This window comes from Typopeltis vanoorti, chromosome 22, assembly GCF_054136105.1.
Source record: "Typopeltis vanoorti isolate ZY-2024b chromosome 22, IOZ_Tvanoo_1.0, whole genome shotgun sequence".
NCBI lineage: Eukaryota > Metazoa > Arthropoda > Arachnida > Uropygi > Thelyphonidae > Typopeltis > Typopeltis vanoorti.
Window position 1 is genome coordinate 89,003,319 of NC_143570.1, and position 22,025 is coordinate 89,025,343.

The 22,025-nt window shown below is 36.0% G+C and overlaps 1 protein-coding gene across 1 annotated transcript in view; it reads left to right on the plus strand.

The window, feature by feature from the left end:
- Window positions 1–5,135: 5,135 nt before the first annotated feature.
- Window positions 5,136–22,025, plus strand: part of Elp2 (elongator complex protein 2) — a 218,242-nt gene continuing 201,352 nt past the window's right edge. Inside the window, exons 1-2 of the mRNA XM_090412092.1 lie at window positions 5,136–5,267; window positions 13,774–13,864. Of these exons, the coding sequence (XP_090268218.1) occupies window positions 5,136–5,267; window positions 13,774–13,864 (223 nt within the window). The remainder of the gene's footprint in view (window positions 5,268–13,773; window positions 13,865–22,025) is intronic.

Genomic DNA, 22,025 nt, shown 5'->3' on the forward strand with positions numbered 1-22,025 from the left:
TGAGAAGTGGTTTCAATGAATTATTAATTTAAAGGTTAATCTTTGGACTGCCAAGGAGTATATAGATGTTTATCTTCATAAAAGTTGTGAAGATTTTCACAAAAATTGTGAAAATGCTACGTGCATTTTTAAGTTGATTTCTCTTTTCTCACTTTGCATTTTGATAGTTAGTCAATGACTAATGCAGGCTCTTCTTTTTCTAAAGCCAATCGGCTCTTCATTTATATAACTATTTCAATGAAATACAGCTGATTATTTATTTCAATATTTTTTCAAATATTTTATAACCTATGTTTTGGTAAACAAGAATGAATATATTAACCTGTTCCTCTGTAGTTCTTTCATTCTGATTTCCTTTTATAAAAATCAGCATCAGAATCGAATATACATACTGGATTCCAGAAATTAAGGAACTGAGAGAAAACTCATGATAACCCAAAAAACAATATGGAATTCGGTGAAAAGTAGTGTGTTTTGAGATGAGAAAGAAACATCCACAAAATTGTAAATTAATTGTTTAATACAGGCATGAAGACAATCATCAAAAACAAGAGGTCAAAATGAGGTTGTTAAAGTGCCTCAATAAAGAATGTGGTCATCGCTGACAACAACACAGCGTTCATAATGATATTGCATGCTGTTTGTAATGATTGCCAAGAATTTCAATTAGTAATAGCAACCATTGCTCCTGCAATGCGCTCTCCCTCAAGGTTTTTTAATGAGGGGTCAACAGCAGCAGCAACAGGTCTACTAAGAGGATCCAAGACATGCTCAGTAGGATTAAGGTCAGGAGACCTTGCTGGCCAGTCCATATATACGATAGTCTCTTCTTGAGGATATTGATCCTCGAGTTTCGCTTTATCAAGAAGAGTATTATCCTCTTGTAGGATAAATATGTTCCCTAATGCACCCACATAAAGACGAACATAGAAATTTAAGACCTCTCTCTATAAGGTTGCATTCATGGTTCTGCAAGAAAGTACATACAAGTTGGTGCGTCCACCCAACGAGATGCCTCGGCAATATATCAGACTACCTAAGTTCCTTTTACGGATAATAGAAAAATAATAACATATTCTCTGGTTCTCTCCAGATCAAAGCACGTCTGGTATCGCGTTTTAGAGCAAATCGGGACTAGTGTGTAAAGAATACCGGCCCCCCTTCGCTTGGGCTCAGTTGATGTGGAGCTCATCCCATTTTAAACGTTCTCTCCTCTGGCTTGGGACAGGAGCATTCAGAATAACGGTTGGCTAGCTTACGAACCATCTTCAAAAATCCTTTTGCTGCAGTCGAAGCAGATACTAATGTTTTTGAAGACGAGGCTAGGTCACGCATAACTGATTCGGAGTTGTATTCCTGCTTTTTTTCGAGAGACAGTCTGAAATATCACTCACTCACTTCGGTTGTAGCCCGTGGCTTCCCTTCACGGTATCTCTGGAATGCTGTTTTTGACTTTTATAACTGGTGCCATAGTCTCTCAATCACGGAACCACTTAATGCCGCCATCTAACTACCTCTGCCTGACTTTGACTAACTCTAGTCAATCGACGGCTCACAATTGAATTTATTGGTTAAACGATCGAAGAATTTTATCCAAGAATATCTATATCCAAGAATTTTATTATCACGAAATAACTGTTTCTTACTCCAGACACGAAATAGAATCCCAAAGCCCCGCTTTGATGCCGTGGCCCATTTGCATATACCGCTGACAGCGCTACTCATTATATACGATGCTAACACTCAGCATCATTTTTTACATAATGTACCTGACTTTCACATTTATTTCTTTTCCTCCCGAGTTATCGCGAAATGTCTCTTTGTTTCTTAAATTTTGGAAACCGGTGTGTATATATAAATATACGTCCTCTGATGCCTTTTATTTTCCAACTGGAGTAGGTAAGCACTTTTATCCTTAATTACTTTTGAAGACAGGTAGGCAATCAGGCTCCACCATTCAAGTCTTCACTGATAGTGAGCTCAAGTTATTAATATACCAGGAGAGAGAATACAGTAGAAAGCTCCCGCCGCAGACAATGTTATTGTCTGCTATAGTGTGGCTTCTAAAGTCCATTTTATGTTAGCTTCAGGATTAAAAACATGGGTTTCAGGACGAAAAAACATACTTTGGTGCAAATGATTGACCACTAGTTAATAACTGCTCTGACCTCTTCGAGTGTATATCTCCAAACTTTATTTTCTCTAGTTAAAATACCTGAATAGTGAGATCATCCTCCTTGGGGACTTTAGTGTCTACAGTTCAAAAACGGCTTCCATTTTTGTTTCGACGGAACAGGAATACAGAGATGCCGAAGTATTCGCCTTTATAAATTACCTAAGATAGATAATTCATCTTTCTATTGGAATGCCGGACACCCTCACTATTTTACCACTACTTTTGATCTCTTGCATTATATTGAGGTCAAATGGAATGACCTTCATGATTTCTAATCCTTTCCATGGTCTGCTTACTATTTCATTTTTTCTCCTCGTCCACATGCTCAGATCGAATAACAGAAATAATTCTAATTGAATGAAAATTTTCCTCCTCATTCCACTCCAAATTCTAAGCCAAAATTCAAGATTTCAAAAATGATGTATGAAAAAATTAAGCATTTCACGAATGGCTCTAGATTAAACTTCAGAATCACAGTCATGCTACATTTAGCTCGTAACAACCGAAAAAATTCAGTAAATCCTAATTCGATTTGGAAAGGGCTAAATGCCCCTAGCTTGCCTCTGTTCTAGTGGCGATCGAGCCATCGGCTCAACTTCTGCCAATCTCTGTCTTCCACCGTACTGCCATTGCCCGAAGACCGGGCTTACCTACTGGCATCAGTTTTCTCTTCCAATTCCTGCACAGATGACCATGGAGTACCCCCATTCTTTTCACTTTATCAAGAATACTCCCTTCATGCCATCTGTAGTTTTCTGGCAGAAAGAAATTTGAAGAATCCCAAATAACTTGGATCCATTCATCTATTGTGTTCAAAACGTGCTAAGGAATTAACACCTACAACATATTGTCTTTTCAATTTCCTACTTGACTGACATCTACTTTGCAGTATGGAAAAATTATGTTCAGTCCATTTCAAAGAAAAAAAAGTCTTAACAGTCAGCTGCCAAACAACAGTCTATTTATGATCACTTCCATTCTCTCAAAACTAAGGTTACCAACAACTCACTTCTTTAATACCTGGAGGGCCTACCAGCCAATTATGACCAGCAATATAGATTTTGTCCTTCTCAATAAACAGCTGATGTAGCATTCACTAACCACCTCTGGAGTTAAGCCAGGGAAAGTTTAGCAGCCTGGCATTGTCCCTCGACATTTCTAAGGCATTTGATCTGGTCTAGCACAGAGGTATGTTCAACAAACTAGCTGGCCTGCCTTCAACCTTTTGCAACTGTTTTCTAGCATCCTGCTCTCTGGTTGCTCACTGCGTATTATGGTAGATTGTTTCTTCTCCTCACATTATCCTTAGTAACACAGGAATGCCCTATGACACGCACCAGTGTATATAAATTACTTGTTTTCATTGACTTCAGATCCTATCCAAAGCTAGGTTGATACAGTGTACTCCACTCGTCCTTCTCCTTATATAAACCTTGTAGTATTTAATCATGAACCTCAAGATTTTCCACAACTAATTTCTTAAATTCTAATCTCTTAACTGTTCGTCAGTAGGGTGAGAATAACCTTGTGAACTTCAAAGTTACCAAAACACAATGCTTTTTAATTGTCCACAAGAAAGATTTCAAAACTTTTTCTTTTGATAATACAGTGTACTCAGATATCAAAACTTGATCAGCTCTCTTGTTTGGCTGTCCTGCACCTTTAACCTTTCTTTGCACAAACACATCTAATCCATAGATTCTTCGATGTTTTGCTGAAATGGCAATTATTACGCCTCCACTTTCTTCCAGAACAAAAGCATCTACTAGTCCTCCATTTAATCCATCCACCTTCAAACTTATTGAATCAACACTTTTTCTCTTTTATCACATCTACCTCTGTTCTTTGGAACACCCTTTTTACTCTCTCTCTCTCTCTCTCTCTCTTACCCAAAGACACTACAAACTTCAGCAAAAAAATGTCAACAAATTTCTTCTTGTTTTTTTTATCGACAACTGGCACCGAGAGGACATCAACATGACCTATAGAGACGGACCTTTCGTTTCTGGCTCATTATATGAATTTTAGAGTCTGCATACTCTCTCTCTTGAAAAACTTTAATTCAATGATAGCTTGAGCTTAGTATCACTGAAGGATAGAGACCTACTCTACCATCTTCAAAAAGTTATTTAGGGTTAAGGAGCTCCTTTAACCCTAATTTATTATTTTTTTTATTAAATTAGGCTAATACAGCAATGTATAGGCATGCGTATGCATGTGTGTGTGTGTGTGTGTGTGTGTGTGTGTATAAGTCCGATGGCTATGAGCTTCGCAACCACATGCCCGGGAAAGGGGTGTCTTGGGTTCGATTCACGTCGCCGACGTGGAAAGCTTAAGGATCTTATTCAGACATAGCCAAGTTAGCCGGTCTTGGGCGTGGACTGCAGGGTTGTATCATCTTCAATAATTTGTTTAGTGTTAATAAGCTCCTTTAACCTTAATTTATTTTCATTAAATTATGCTAATACAGTAATGCATAGGCAGCATTACATCTTTCTTTTCACTCCTCCCTAATAGTTTTGTCCCATTAGTCTATCTGTATTTACTCATACAGACACACTTCAAATCCTCTGCTTTCGTCTCGTCTGTCTACCTGTTGAATACGACTCTGGTTGGTTGCAGTTCTTCTGTCAACTTATCAGTAGTACCTTTCCCCCGTCACGTCCTCTCTGGCCTCCTTGAAAATACATTACATTTCTCATTCTGTCCCTATATCATCTTATTTCAGCCATGTTTTACTATTGCCAGTAATTTTTGGCCAGGTGGAAGAGATCAAGTCGAAAATTATTATAGTTTGGATATTGAAAATAATGCGCTAAGTAACACTGATTATATAATAAAATAATAAATTTCTTTTATGGTTGTTTCGGTGACATTTCATTTTATTAAAATTTCAGATATATTTTCCAGAATTAGTTCTCGCAACAGACAACATTCCAGGCGTCGTTCTCTGACAAACATGGTAGCCTCTCACGTGGAAGTTGTGTATACAAGTTGCGCGTGTAATCGTTGTCCACGTGCTTTGGACTGGGGATATAATAATCTTATTTGTTATGGCTCGTGTAATGCAGTCGCAATTTATGACCCCCAGGTATGTAAATGGTATTTTTTATACAGTCATGGACATAATTATTCATACACCAGCTGAAAGAGAAAAACTACAAGTTCATGCTATTAGCAAAAGATTTATTATTATGTGACACCTCCAGGGAGTCCAAAGACTCATCGAGGGAGAGTGTGCCAACAGCATCGAACGATTACTATCCCTTCCAACTACTAACCCCGCTCAAGCTTGCTTAACTTTTTTTTTTTTCGTGAGCCGTTAGTAGCAGAAATAGTTTTTTTTTTTTTTTTTTTTTTGCTGGCAAAAAAAAAAAAAACTATTTCCTCAAAATTAAGGCATAAGAGTTTGTTATAAATTTACTCTTCATTCATCGAAGTATATATACATAACAATGAATAACTGAACGTTTTTAGAAAAATAAATAAATATACATTCTCAACATTTGTATTTTAGGCTGGACAAATGTATTTATATAGCAACATAACACATTTTTAAGAAGCGAAAGAACAAAATTCTCGTACTTCAATGCGTGGAAGAAAGAAGTTTCTTGGTTGTTTCAGACCTAATTTTGTCCCACTCTTGAAAAATTACATCTTTCAATCTATTCTTGCTAGTTATTTCGTGTGTTCTTGTTCTACTTTCCAGTTCATTCCAAAGATGCTCTATTGGGTTTAAGTCTTGAGATTGAGCTGAAGTTTTCATTGTGTGAGGAGTGTGATAGAGCAATCAGAGATGGACAGTCTCCACTGTAGATTTTGGATCATTGTCCTGCTAGAAGTAGTAATCATTTTCAAGATTTAAATCATCAACACTACTGCAAATTTCTCTTCAGGATGTCTAAATAAGCAAACCCATCCATAGTTCCCTCAAAGATTGCTAGATTCCCAACTCCTGAGGCTTCCATACAGCCCCAGACCATAACTCCACCACCTCCATGTTTAACAGTACTAGGAGGATACACTGAATCTCTAGCTCAGTGTTGGGCCTTCACATCAAAATTCTACTATCGTTATGGAAAATGTTAAATTTACTTTTGTCAGTAAATAACACCTTAATCCCAAAAGTCTGTTTCTTTACTTACATACTCCTGATCAAATATTAATCTTCTTCTTTTGTTCTTCTTACTGATGTATGGCTTTCTTCTAAGTATCCTGCTCGATTGAAATGCCTGCGAATGGTCCTTAGAGAAACTCATTTTCTGAAGTGTGTATTTACATGTGCTGATATTTCTGAGGCAGTAATTTTTGGGTTTTTCCTGTTCATTCTAAGTATTATTCTTTTTTTCTCTAGTAGTTAGTTTCTGAGGACAACAAACTCTTTCACTGTTTATGAACACTTTTTTTTTATTTTTATCTTTATGGCCCTTCATTATACTCTGCACAGTCACACAAATTCCTTTAACTCTCTGCAGTTTGGGAATATAATTTATTTTTGTAATATAACAATACAACAATCTTGTGGTTTCCTTCCCTTTGCATCCTGTTTTGACTATCTGCAGGACACTCACAAAAAAACCAGCCACTCTGTCACAAGCATGCAGTAAACAACTGTAAGTAGCTGCATGATGTAAAGGATTGTTTCATGTACTATTTTTTTGTTTGCTATCCAGCATATGATTATTTATGTCCAACCAGAAATCACTAAGACTAAAAAAAGTCCCTTATTTTTAAAGAGTATTTTAATCATATGTTGCATTTTGTTTATATTCTTGGCATTGTAATGGAGTATAGACATGACTCTAATTCACAGCTTAAGTTTGAATATAAAATGCTTAATTCTAAGAGCAATTCTGTATGAATACTTATGTTCATGACTGTATATTTGTGTTTGAAAGTGGATAAATTCAGAGTTATTTCCTGTTCTGGCTAATGATAAATGACATTGTTTTCATTCTGCTTACTGGTTTCTGTCATATACAAAGAATTCAAAAAAATTTTTAAATGTTTATTTTGAATCTCGGTTTATATTTATATTTGAATATGAATGAATGATATATGAATTATTCTGGATCTTATTAAACATCCAACTGTTTATTTATTGCAGTTCCATGCATGAGATGTTACTAATCAATAATAATAAAACACATATAGTACTGTGGATCAGCTAAGAGTTACATAATCCTAGGATTACACTCTAGAGGCCAAGGAACTGTGCCAAGCCACTTCAGGCCTCCACTAAACAGTGATGGTATCACACCAGATAAAAAATATCTACTATCCTAAACACAAACATTCAAGCCACAGTGAGATTTCAGCCTATCTGCTGATTGGTAGGACAAAGATATATCTTCCCTGGCTGATTAATCCCATTACAAATACACTCGGGTCTGTTTTTATGCATATCATTTTTATGTGGTGCATAACTTCAAAACATATTTACCGTTGTACATAATGAACAGAGTGTTGCAGCACATTCTGGCGTAACATGAGTAATGTGTATGTCAGAGAGTGTCCGTCAAGTTTAATTTTGTATGTGAGTAAGTGTGTTTTTTCATTATCGTAAGCCTAAATTTTGCTAATTTTTATTTTAAAGATTTAATTAGGCCCAGTGGAGAAAAAAAAGCATCAAAGAAAAGCAATTTCTTTGGAAATGAAAATTGCAATTTTAGATCGCTTAGCAAAAGAAGAGGGATCTACGGAAATTGGTAAACATTTTATTTTAGGTGAATCTACTATATGAGCAATTAAAAAGAATGAAGTTGCAATAAAAAAATTTGTCATTTCTGGTACAAAGCTAAGTGGCAAATTATCATCATACTCAAGAGATGCTTTATTAGAAAAAAATGGAACGAGCGCTCGTAATTTGGATTGAAGAATTAACTCGAAGAAGAATTCCTATAAGTGGTTATTTAATTAAACAAAAAAGCTCTTCGGTTTTATGAACAGATGAAGCAATGAGCCATCTACTTTCACTTCCCAGGCTGATAAAGAATTTTCGGCTAGCAAAGGATGGCTAACCGGGTTTGTAAAAAGGAATGCACTTCATAACGTGAAGATTACAGGATGATGGTGGATATTGTCCTGAATCAAGTGTTTAAAGCTGACAAAATAGGAATGTTTTGGAAGAAAAAGCCTAGTCGAACTTCCATCGCAAAGTCTGGGAAAAAAAGCAAGTGGGTTTAAAGCAAGCAAAGATTGAGTAATGTTGTTACTTTGTAGCAGTGCATCAGGGAATCTAATGTTGAAACCCCTCCTAGTAAATCGATCTTTAAGACCATGTGCTCTAAAAGGCAAAGATCTAAAACAGCTGCTGATTCATTGGATGACTAATACAAATGCCTGGGTAAGAACTGCTGTATTTACTGAATGGTTCAATAATTGCTTTGTACCAGAAGTGGAAACATATATGAAGCAAAAAGCTCTCGATTTTAAAGTTTTATTAATTGTTGACAATGCACCAAGTCATCCGCATTTAGAACATCCAAATGTGCAGGTAGTGTTGTACTTTCCAATACAACAATACAAGCATTATTCAGCCATTAGACCAAGGCATTTGAAAAATATTATGTTAAGTACTTTTCAATTTATATTGGATAAACTAGAAAATGAATCATTAACAGTAACTGACATTTTGAAAAAAATATCTATTTTGGACTGTTTAAATCACGTTGCATCTACTATAGCTGAAAGAAGACCACAAACCCACAAACTTTAAATGTCTGCTGGAAAGCAGCTTGGCCTGGATGTGTTGCAAACAGTGCAACCATTCAAACATTACATTATCAGCTGAAATCATTACTTTGGCACATGAAATTGGTGGAAAAGGTTTTGATACATTTAGCCAGAATGATGTAGACGAATTGCTTGTGGATAATGCCTTAAGTGATGATGATATTATTGGATATCGATTAGCTTTAGATGTCGAAGATCCAGAAAGATAGTGTAGCAGAACAAAAACCTGTCCCCCCCACTTCTTATAATTCGAGAAGGTCTTGAACTGTGCAATAAATTGGAAAATAATTTTCTTGTTAATGACACAAATTCTGAACACGCCTTTAAATTCCAACGTGAGCTGAAGAACTGTGTCTAGATATTGCGAGCTGTATAAAAAAATTAGTAAAATCATCATTGCAAAGTTTAATCACTGATTACATTGTCAGAAGAAAAAATATCAGCACAGAATGAGGGTGAAACTAATTCTGCTTGTGAAGAACCATTGCCTTTACCATACAGATCTGATGTGCTATCTCTTCTGGTGATAAAAGTGACACCAGTTCACATACGTTGCCAAATATTGTCTAATAGCGATGATAATTCTGATGAAAAAATGTAAAAAAAAAGTTACTTTTCAATAAAATTAAATGAATAAAGCTTTAAAACAAACTCAGACATTCTTATTTTCCTGAATGCAATTTTAGGTTTATTTTAATTCATTGCTTTGTTTTATGTGGTTTTAGAAAATTATGGAACATATCCCTAATTTTTTAACATAAGTTAGGTCTTTTTTGTGTAATTTTTTATATGCTGTTTTCTGTGGAACGTATCTACTGCATAAAAAGAGACTCGACTGTACTTTGAAGCTGTTTTGTGGTATTATGCACCAATAGTAGCATGGCAGATCTGTATCAAAAATCTTGCTGAGACCTGAATAAAATATTCACATTCACAGATAGGATAGAGGAGCTTCATGAAGATGAGCTACCTTGAGTGTTCTTAGCACAGGTATATTGTAAACATATTCCTTAACTTATTCCTACACAGAAAAGTAATGGGTAAGTGGAAGTAAGGTGGTGGTCCCACTTACTCACTCCAGTTTCATGTAAGTCATCAAGGAACTGCTGTACTTTCCTCATAATAGTGATATCAGGCTCCACACTGTAGATAACTTTTAGCCCTTGTGAAATATCATGTAGCATTTTTGGCCAATCAGTTCTCTGGCGTATGCAGATAGCTAATCTCTGTAATGGAGATGCCTAAAATGATCACTGTACAGAACATGCACAATTTCAGGGAGTTTTGTTCCAGCTCACCAGCAATCTTTGAGTTGTTTAGTAGACAACTTCCTGTCTACTAAAACTCCAAGATCCCCAGCCTCATCAGTTTCTTCAAGCATAATCCCAGCTATATAATACAACATTGGATATCTAATCACGGCAATGTGCATGATTTTACATTTGTTAACATTGAACTGATAATCATTTCCACATACCCACAATTCCCTATTCAAATCATTCTGCAAGTACTGCATATCAGCAGTTATCCTAATTACCCTACCTATCTTTGCATTATCAGCAATAGCTATAGATCACATGTCAAATCTTTCTCATCGTCAGTAATGTTGAATCTTACAGATTCGCCCCCCCATACCACTTTTTGATATCTATCAGTTAGCCATCCTCTTATCCATGCCAATAATATATAATCCAATCCCATATTCTCCAATTAATGCAATAGTATTCCATGCTGTATTCTGTCAAAAAGCCTTAGCAGAATCCAAAAGTATCGTGGTGTTTCCATTTCCCCTTGTCTAACCCAATGGTAACGTTATTGTACCTTGGGTTAGACAAGTTGCTAAACCCCTGCTGTTCATTGCGAAGTGGAGATTCTCTGTCAACCCATTTCTGAATGCGAGCCCTAACCAACTTTTTCCAAAATCTTCACCACCACTCCTGAGATACTGATTGGCTGATAGTTGGATACATTGGTCTTTGCACTATCCTTGTGTAATGGAATTACCATACATTCTTTCCATTCGTGTGAAATCTTGCTTATTTTGAGAGTTAAATTATATAGCCTGGTCAAAGAAATAGCCAGTTTAGCTGAACACTCTTTTAACATCTGTGCTGATATCCCATCAGTTGCTATTTCAGAATTCTTATTCAGTTTGTACAACAGCTCTAGTACTTCCACTTCATACACAAGTTTCCTCATACAGTGAAGAGGTAGCAGTGAGCTCAAGGTTGCATATACCAGGTTGATGGCTGCTCATTAGTTGAACAATCACTTCTGCATCAGTCACCCACACATCATCTGCATTCGGTAGAGTTATTCTTTGAAATTCATTCTTTCTTTTACTTGCAGCATAATGATAGGATTCTTTTGAGTTGTATGTAATGCAGAGCCAGTTTCTTTTCATACTCGTACTTAGCTTTCTGTGCAACACTTGTGACTCTTCTGGCCTGTTGCTTATAATTATTGTAACTGACATCATCCTTATGCACACGATATTCCTTCACTATGTTAGTAGCAAATTTTGTTCAGTGTTGGATTTGCACAGCATCACAGATTTTAATATTGCCAGGAGCAGCACTGCAGGTTTTCATTAGTAGCCATTTACTTTTATCACAGATGCATATTTTCTGCTTTATCAGAAAATTTTGTGTACTTTAATCTATTTGTTTATTTGTTTCATTTCCATTTGTCTCATATATTACATTGGGGTAAAGTCTGAATAGTTTATTTTAAACCATGTTCACCTCTTGTAGCTTCCTTTGGAGTATTCTAATTCAATTATTTTGATCGAGTTCTTTCCTAGATATTCCTGATATTTTCATTATTAAACCTGCCTGTCCCAAAGAACTCACCCATTCTAATTCTGTATTTGAGATATTCTATATCTCCAATACTTTGAGACATTCCCTACTGTCTCAAAGTATTTCAGCATCAGTTTTTCATATTCTTACTTCTTGTTCCAATATCTGCATTGTAAACCCTCTTCCCCATTCACAGTGACATTTCAAGTGTTGTTACAGAGATCCAGACATTGTTATATTGAAGTAGCCACATAATTATTAATTTTTCTGCCAGGTAAGTTACATTTGAAACAGATGTTTTTATTTTAAAAAAAGGTTTTTGCCCTGTTTCTTCTAAATCACACTAACTTAAGTGACTTGTTCATGGGGAAACTCTCTCTGCTTTTCTGTCTCATGAAACGGTATCCTGAACATCTAATATATTGTCCTGAATTTATCAGTCTTGATTAATGCAGAAAAAGTATAGTAGATATAGAGAAGTTATAGTAACTCTCACATGGTTATTAAAGAATGCTTTAATTAGAATGGAGTTTGATAGTTATGCCAGTTTTTGTGAGGATGTGGAAGTTAATCAAAAACAAATTCCAAACTTAACAGTTTGGAATTTGTTTTTGAAGACTATATTATCATTCTTTATTGTGACAGGCAAGCATTGTATTGCTGGCGACTTTTCAGGCTGTAACAGGCTCTGTGCTACCCAGACTGGTTTTGGCCTTTGAGTCTCATCAATGAGAGCTAGCTACACCCACAAAGATACTGAGGGATTCTAATGGGTTGCAGGGCATTGGAGAGATTGGTAGGGATATCACAGAAAATATTAGTAGTATTTTTGTGATAGTCAACACAATTTTTTTTATATGTGAGTCATGTTTTAACAGTCTGCTTAGGCACCACAAGAAGGTGAGAAATTCACTGGACAAGGGAGATTGAGTTTTCCAGTCTATCAAATATCTTTGAAAAATCCAAGTAAACCAGCATCTGAATTGGAACAGATGGGGTTTGGATAATGGATCAGCGAGTTTGATAGGTGATCTGTCAGATATCAGTGGATTATATATGTGACAGTGGTATTCCAAAAAGGTCATTAGTGATATGCTTTCTGCATCTGCTTTGAGATCATCATTGTTTAACTGGTATGCTACTGATATTGCTAGACTTAACTGGGAATATGCAGCTGTTTGAAGAGGATGCAAAGTTGGGAAGAATTGTGAGGAGTAGAGCAGATGTTGTGATCTTATAGGAGCATTTGAATTCACTGTTTGAATGGAGAAGTTAGTGGAGATGTTGGTTATACAAGAGTATAACCAATTAATCTTTAATAGCTGTATACAAGACGGTGTTCAAACCAGTTTTAACTTATGGATCAAGAGCTGGGGCAGAAGTAAAACACCTGACCAAGGACTAGAGACCACAGATATGAGAGTCCTGAGAAAGATTAGAGGCGTGAACAGATGGCATCAATGGCAATATCATATTAAAAACAAGGATATTAACTTGACATTGTCAGCATCCAGGAATGCATTAGCAGAGCTAATATCAGGTGATATTTTCATTTAAACAGAATGGGCAAGGAAAGATTAGCAAAACAAATGTTCTCTGCCAGGTTGGCAGGAAAAAGACCCAGAGGAAGACCAAGATATAGGTGGATTAATACACTAAAAAGTGCCTTAGAAGATAGAAATATAAGATCTGATAATGTTGGAGTCTTGACAGGTAACAGACTGATTTGGAAGAAAATTGTAGATAGGAAGTTAGTAATGATGTAAATTTTTCAAGTAGCACTATCATATCCTGTACACCCCTTGAGGGTACATGGCAGGAATTTGATGATGATAAAATTTTACAGCAACTTTTTGGTTATATGATAAAATTTATCTTTCATTTTATTTCAGATTTTTTGTTATGTAGCATAGCTATAATCATCATAACAATCCAGTGAATCATATTAGGTAACTATATCAAATAAATATGAAGCAAATTTTTTATGTGTTTCCCCAGTAACTATTTAATTTTTATATTATTATTGATTATATTATATTAAAATGTGTGTTTCACATTTAGGTTAATGAAGGAGCTGGAGCAGTTACTAATATTTTGGTTAACCATAAAGCACGAGTTAATTCAGTATGCTGGATCCGGAAAGGAACAGAATGTAAGTATTGATATTTAGTTTATTTTTATGAGTTAACCACATTACCGGTCATTATGGATCAAATATGTGTCCTCATACGCTTCATATCCATCATATATTTCAATGTAATATCAGTGGTATTACAATTTTAATATGCACTTCGCATCCATGATAACCTTGACATCTATAGACGTCTTGGCTGGTAGCTTGGTTAACGTCACACACACACACACGCACAAAAAAAAACCTACTATCAGTGATTTATATTGGTATATACACTGCTTAGAAAGAAGTCTTCAGACACCCCATGGGCAAGGTGCATTACATGACCATGTAATGAGTCATGTTTGTAGTCAGTATAAATTGGAGGAATATGATGCTCCTAAGTCAGTGCAACTGTGTCCTAGGGAAATGGCTGTGAGAAGGGAATTGACTGAGTTTGAAAGTGCATTGTGATAGGATGACATGTTGCAAGTCTATCTGTTTTGTAAATTGTTAATAAATTGGGCCATCCCAGGTCAACAGTCAGTGATACCAAATTGAGATGGAGGTGCAGGGAGTCAACTGCAAGTGCTACCCACAGTGGACAACACACCACACTCACCAAATGTGAGTGTGTTGGGTTGTCAAGTATCAAGCGGTCTGTTCTAGACTCAAAAAGATGCTTTAGAAAAAGCATATTTTTAAGGGTCGTCCTCTGCATCGGTGACCTTATTTTTGGGTGGTAACTAAGAATTTGTTTAGGTATTCTGCTTCTATTCATTCTCAGTATGTGTTCTTTCCATTTTTCTCTGTAGCAAATAACTGTTTCATTTAGGGAGTTTGTAATTCCCAGTTTATTTCTGATTTTGCTGCTTTTCATTTTATCCATTATTGTGACTCCTTCAGTTCTGCACAGAAATTTCATTTCGGGTGATTCAATTCTTCTTTCATCAGCTTTTTTTATTGTCCATATTCCACTGCCAGAAAATAGGTTTAGCTACCGTATTGTAGATTCTTATTCATGTCTGTTTTTGTACATAATTGGGTTTGAAAATTTTATTTATAATGCCTGTTACTTTTAAAGAGTTTGACAGCTCTTCAATATCAGCTTTATTTTCATATGACATTGTGAATCCTAAATATTTGAATGTACTTACTTGCTCTATTATTTTGTTGATTATTACTGTTTTGCTTCTTATTGGATTAGCACCTTTGAAGGACATGTTTTGGTTTGTTGATATTTCCATACCATATATTTTTATCAGATTATTTAGACTGCATAATGATTTTTGTAGTTCATCTTCATTGTTTCCAAGGATTATTTGGTCATCAGCAAAAAGTAGAATAGCTAATCTGTTGAATTTATCATGAATCCTCCTTCATTAGTTATCTTCCATTCTTTTATATGCACAATATACATATAAAATAGTACTTAAGGGTCAAAGCTGAATAACTGAGAGGAGACTTCCACATAGCATTTAAAGGAATGCAGAGAACCGACCAGGGCTTCTGACCTAATGTCCAATCCTCACCTTCTCGTGGTGCACCCTGTTGGGTATCTATTGGATACAGAACGAACGAGGATGGGCTGGCAATTTGGGATTTAGCCAACCAAATTGTATTCTTATTGGTTAAACCAAAATAAAAAATGATGGTACAACATGACAAAATTTCATGCCGGCTGGGGCGTCGCCTGGTTAAACAAGGTCCCCGTTGTTTTTGTCAGGGAACCAGGGCGAACAGCGAAAAGTCAGCTACCGGAACAAATCTGAAAACACACCCCAACTCAACATCACCAGAGTTAAAGATCGGTACTATCAACATAAGAAGCCTGAATTGCAAAGAAATGTAGCTAGCTGAGGAATTAGGTAAGTACCAGATCGACATAATAGGAGTGACTGAAACAAAAAAGACAAAAACTGGTGAGATCTTTCTGAGCAATAAATACAAAATGTTATATTCAGGCAATGACAATCAAGGAAAAGAAGGAATAGCCATAGTATTCAACACAAAATACGAGGCTAATCTTCTTGAATGGTAGTCAGTCTCAAGTAGAGTAATGTGGGCAAATGTGAGAATGGGGAACTGGACAATGAGACTTATTTGTGCCTATGGTCCCACAGATGCTTTAGAAAAAGCAACTGACACAATGAAAAAGGAAAAGTTTGTCCTTGTTGGGGATCTAAATAGCAGAGTAGGAAATGATTGTGAGACATACAAAAATATTTTGGGAAATTTTGGAGATAAGAGCAAAGTTAATAATAATGGCAAATATCTGTTGGATTTCTGCTTAGGACATGGACTGGTTATTACTAACACCATGTTCCAACATAAAAATGTACACAAATTCACATGGAGAGAAGAGGCAAGAAATAAGAAAAGTTCCATTGACTATGTTATTGTTGATAGTGATGTTTTCTCCCTAGAGCATGACACCAGAATGTACAGATGATTTGAAATTGGAAGTGATCACTATTTAGTCTTGAGCAGGATTAACTTGAATTTCATATATTGAAAAGAATAACATGTAAGAAAGTTTTAAATTAATGAATAAAAGTTGAGCAGCTCTCGGATATGAACTGTAGACTAAAGTATGCACAGATTATTGAAGAAAAAATGAAAGCATTTGAAAACAGGAATCAAACGTATTTTCAGTGGCAAGCCTTGAAGAAAGCCCTGATTGATTCAATTAGAGAGGCATGTGGTGAAGTTGTCTGCAAGGATAGAAAAATTAGAACTCCATTATGGACAGAGGAAGTTAAAGAGGCAGTGAAGGAAAGGAAGAAAGCATATCAAAAGTTCCTGGCAAATAAGTCATTGTATGCTCTTAGAGAATACAGAGACAAATGCAAGAATGCTAAACACTGTTTAAAAGTAGCTAAACAAAAGTCATGGGAGGACTTTGGCAAGATTATAGAAAATAAATATCAAGAAGGTGGCAAAATATTCTGGAGGTTGTTGAAAAAGCTCACGAATGGAGGAAAGAGTGCTGTAAACGGAGTTAGAGATAATAAAGGTGATATGAAAACGGAAGAAAAAGATATCCTTTAAGTATGAAGTAATTACTTTGAAAAACTGCTAAATGAAACAAACGGTGACAGCACAGTGGTAAAAAACACTGACCAGGCATGCATTCAGGAATACATATCCATACTTGAAGTAGAAAAAGCCATCAAAGGCTTAAAATGTGGAAAGGCAGCAGGAGTAGATGATATTCTACCAGAAATGCTGAAGTATGGTGGTATAAGAGTCTTACAGTGGCTGGACTGCATAGTTCAGAAAGCCTGGACAGAGGGACGAATTCCCGATGATTGGAGTAGAGCTCTCATAGTATCCATATATAAAAAGGGAAATAAAACTGAATGTGAGAATTACAGAGATATTTCCCTACTAAGTGTTCCTGTCAAGATCTATGCAAGTATACTTGAGAAACGATTGAGAAGAATTGTGGAAGAAAAGCTTGGTGAAGAACAAGCTGGATTCAGGCCAAATAGAGGCTGTCAGGATCAGATCTGCACTTTACGACAAACAGTCGAGAAAGCATGGAAATATAACAAAGATCTGTATTTAAGTTTTGTTATTTGGAAAAGGCATATGACAAGGTGCCAAGAGAGAAGCTATTCAATACGCTACAGTTATATGGTGTTAATGGGGCATTATATCATGCAATACCTAGCCTTTATTTGAGTTGTAAGTCAGCAGTTAGAATTGAAGGAAGTACAGGAAGATGGTTTAATGTTAAATCTGGTGTGAGACAAGGATGTACATTATCCCCCTCTGTTATTCATTATATATATGGATCACATTATGAAGGAAAGTGGTATTGAACATGATATCAAAATTGGAGATGTTAATGTCAGCTCTTTGCTTTATGCAGATGATGTTATACTTCTAAATAAATCTGCTACAAGTCTGCAAGATTCCCTGACTAAATTGAGTAACTGTTGTAATAGATTTGGTATGAAGGTCAGCAATAAAAAGACAAAGACAATGAAAATAGGCAGAATCGATGAAAATCTCAACTGTGTTGTGAACAGAGAACCTGTGGAACAAGTTAAACATTTCAGCTACTTAGGCATGATTTTTACTGAAGATGGTAAATTAAATATGGAAATAGACAACAGAATCTGCAAAGCTGGTATGGTAGGAAGTCAATTGAATAAATTCATATGGAATAAGAGAGAAATTAGTAGGAACACTAAATTAGCTGTATACAAGACAGTGTTCAAACCAGTTTTAACTTATGGATCTCAGAGCTGGGCCAGAAGTAAAACACTTGACCAAATACTAAAGACTGCAGATATGAGAGTCCAGAGAAAGATTACAGGCGTGAACAGATGGCATCAATGGCAATATCATATTAAAAATGAGGATATTAGGAAAGAGCTTGACATTGTCAGCATCCAGGAATGCATTAGCAGAGCTAATCTCAGGTGGTATGGTCACTTAAACAGAATGGGCGAAGAAAGATTAGCAAAACAAGTGTTCTATGCCAGGTTGGCAGCAAAACAACCTAGATTAATACCAAGATATAGATGGATTGATATGGTACAAAGTGCCTTAGACGATAGAAATATAAGATCTGATAATGTTGGAGTCTTGACAAGTAACAGACTGATTTGGAGTAAAATTGTAGATAGGAAGTTAGTAATGATGTAATTTTTTTGATGTAGTACTGTCATATCCTGTATACCCCTTGAGGATACATGGCAGGAATTTGATGATGATGATGACATATAAAATAAAACTGGTGAGAGAGGATAATCCTGATGTATTCTGCTATGAAGGATAATATATAAAAACCTCCATTTGTCGGCTGGCACATGGAATGCAAAGTTCTGAGCATTGACTGAAACAGGAATCTGCACAAAAATATTCAGAACCAAGTCTCACAACATGGGTTTCCATAGTATGGCTGAAATATGCAAGCCCTCACATTATCCGAAACATCATGCATTGTTGTCGTCATTGGTGTGAAAAGCATGTATAATGGGATAATATGGAATAAGAGGGAAACGTGACAGCTTTTCAAATATTGGAAATCTATGTTATTAAGCAGGGGGATCATGTTACACCCTCTATTGAGCTGATGGATGGTGTGGGAGATGCCCGGTGAATGTCTTTTACCAGATTGTGTAACCCCAGCTGTAAAATTCGGAGGTGGTACTGTGATGGTATGGTCTTATTTTTCCTGGTTTGGTCTCAGAGCTCTGTTTGTGATGCCATGAACATTGAACTCCGAGAGGTATTGAAAGTTTATTTTTCACTTGGTTAGAGTATAATAAAATTAGTTTAATCCTTTATCCAAGTGTGAGCAAGCAAAGTTTGCGCCTGAAAGTAACTTCAGGACTGGGTTAAGGTGGTCCAACACCAGGGCAACTCGTTGCAAAGGTGGAGCGAGCTACCAACACTCCTATCTCACTATCTCCTATAATGCAAAACACATCTCCTTGCAGATATGTCTATTGTTATGCATTAAGGGAAGGGCCACTACCCAGACTAGTTTCGACCTTTATTGAGGTCTCTTCAGTGGGAGCCAGGCCTAAGTAGAGATACCAGGCAGAAGCATTAGCAGGTCATCTCCACCTATAGGAGTTATCAAATGGTGTGCCACCCTTTTTTTATTAAATTACTCTGGATTTAGAGAAAGATGTTGAAAGTTTATTTTTCACTTGGTTAGAGTATAATAAAATTAGTTTAATCCTTTATCCAAGTGTGAGCAAACAAAGTTTGCACCTGAAAGTAACTTCAGGACTGGGTTAAGGTGGTACAACACCAGGGCAACTCGTTGCAATTAACCCAGTCCTGAAGTTACTTTCAGGTGCAAACTTTGTTTGCTCACACTTGGATAAAGGATTAAACTAATTTTATTATACTCTAACCAAGTGAAAAATAAACTTTCAACATCTTTCTCTAAATCCAGAGTAATTTAATAAAAAAAGGGTGGCACACCATTTGACAACTCCTATAGGTGGAGATGATCTGCTAATGCTTCTGCCTGGTATCTCTATCTCTACTTAGGCCTGGCTCCCACTGAAGAGACCTCAATAAAGGTCGAAACTAGTCTGGGTAGTGGCCCTTCCCTTAATGCATAACAATAGACATATCCGCAAGGAGATGTGTTTTGCATTATAGGAGATAGTGAGATAGGAGTGTTGGTAGCTCGCTCCACCTTTGCAACGAGTTGCCCTGGTGTTGGACCACCTTAACCCAGTCCTGAAGTTACTTTCAGGCACAAATTTTGTTTGCTCACACTTGGATAAAGGATTAAACTAATTTTATTATCTGAGAGGTATTGGAACATTCTATATTGGCTACCTTAGCAGCATACCCTCTAAACTTCAACTCCCTGTCCACAGGATGTTGAGTTTAGATGGCATGTGTTGTGCCTTTTGTCTTGTCAGAAAAATCTCCACTTTTCTTGCATCTCCTGAAGACAAGCTTCTTTCTCTTTGTTTTCTGGGTGTTATTGGTCAGGCTCTTTGTGGCTTTTCTTATTATGGACAAACCAGGAAATCTGCTTTTATTTGTTGGAGAACACAAGTCTTATATTAGATATCATGAGCCTGAACAACTCTGGATTTGCTGAATATGCTTTCTGCACCAAGCATAGAATTCGCTGGAATAAGACAAGAATTCTTTATAAAAGACAATTTCTTATAGAACATCTTTATAAAGAAAGTTGTGAAACATTGCAACATTATCCTAACCTAAATAGATCTGATGGTCTATGTTTATCTCCTAATTGGAGGATGGTAATGTTGAAATCAGCTGATGTTTCCTAACTCTAATTATATATACATTATTGTTTATTTATTTATTTTTTTAGTTAGAAAAATATCAGTTTTGTTATTTTACACTGGCTACTATGGTGGTGCTTTTTTAGTTTTCTGTTATTGTTTAATTGCTGTTCTAATTTTTTATTGATGATGCCTGTAAAATATAGGTGAAATTTTTTGAAATAAACATCAAGATTTTCCATGTGCGTTTTCTATTATTACATTTTATTCTTAGGATGTCTGCTCACAGTATTCAAAAAAACTTACCTTTCATTGCCAACTTGGTTGGCTAGCTGGATAGCATACCTGCTGTTCAAGCACAACAGGCCGTTAGTTTGAATCCTACCATGGACATGGATGTTTACTTTTGTCTTTAGATGGCAGATGAATTTTATTGCTTGGTGTGAGACTCCCATTGTGGCCTTGAAGTTTAGTAATTCTGAAATCCTATCCTAGAGTAGGATTTCTGGGTTCCTAACCTTCAGTCCACCACAATGTTGATACTGACAGAGTATCGGTTTAACTTTTTGGGCAAGATTCACATTTAAAATGTGAACACTTGTCATATACAGAACTTTGAAAAGTTTCTGTATGCTGCCATTGATGATTTTTCTCTATATGTGCTGTGTGTCCATGTTGTTGGTGGTTTCTCCTGACTATCCTGTTTGTCACACACATAATAAATTGTATGTGAACAATTAATCTTGTATACTGCCTGCCTCCAAAACCTCTTCATTCACCATTCAAAAAATACCGGGACTCTGCATGAACAGCTGTTCATGTGGAATTCGTTGTGGGGAAAAATACACCAATTAGAAAAGATACCAGAATACATCAAGGATGTGGAGGTAAAAAAAGCATAAATCAAAATTAGCAGCACATACAACAGAGACATATCATCAAGTACTGTGGCAGCATATGGAAATCGCCTGCATTGATTACAATTTCATCTGGGAATTTGGATGATCATTGGAATTTTTTAAAAAAAAACCTATTATTGTAACAAGAAATAAACCATGATCTTATATCAAGTTCGGTTGTCTTCCATCGAAAACCTGGCACACGATTTCAGATTTTCTATGCATTGCATTGCTTGTCATCATAATACAAGATGAATTGTGTATGCACACATCATTAGTCTGTTTCAAATATTTTGCATGACTGACATCACCAGCTTGCTTGATGCATAACCCACTGAGTGTAGTATCAGTTTATTATTTCATCTTCCTGAAGAAATGTACCTATAATGCTCATAAAATGAATGGAGATTAAAACAAAATTGTTTTTATCTCCATGTGACATGTATACTGAACACAGACCTTCAACAAGTAATTCAGATCCATTTGTTCAATAACATATTCATTTAACTAATTCTATGTCTTAATGGCTCTGTCCTTGAGAATTTGATTAGACTTAGTAAA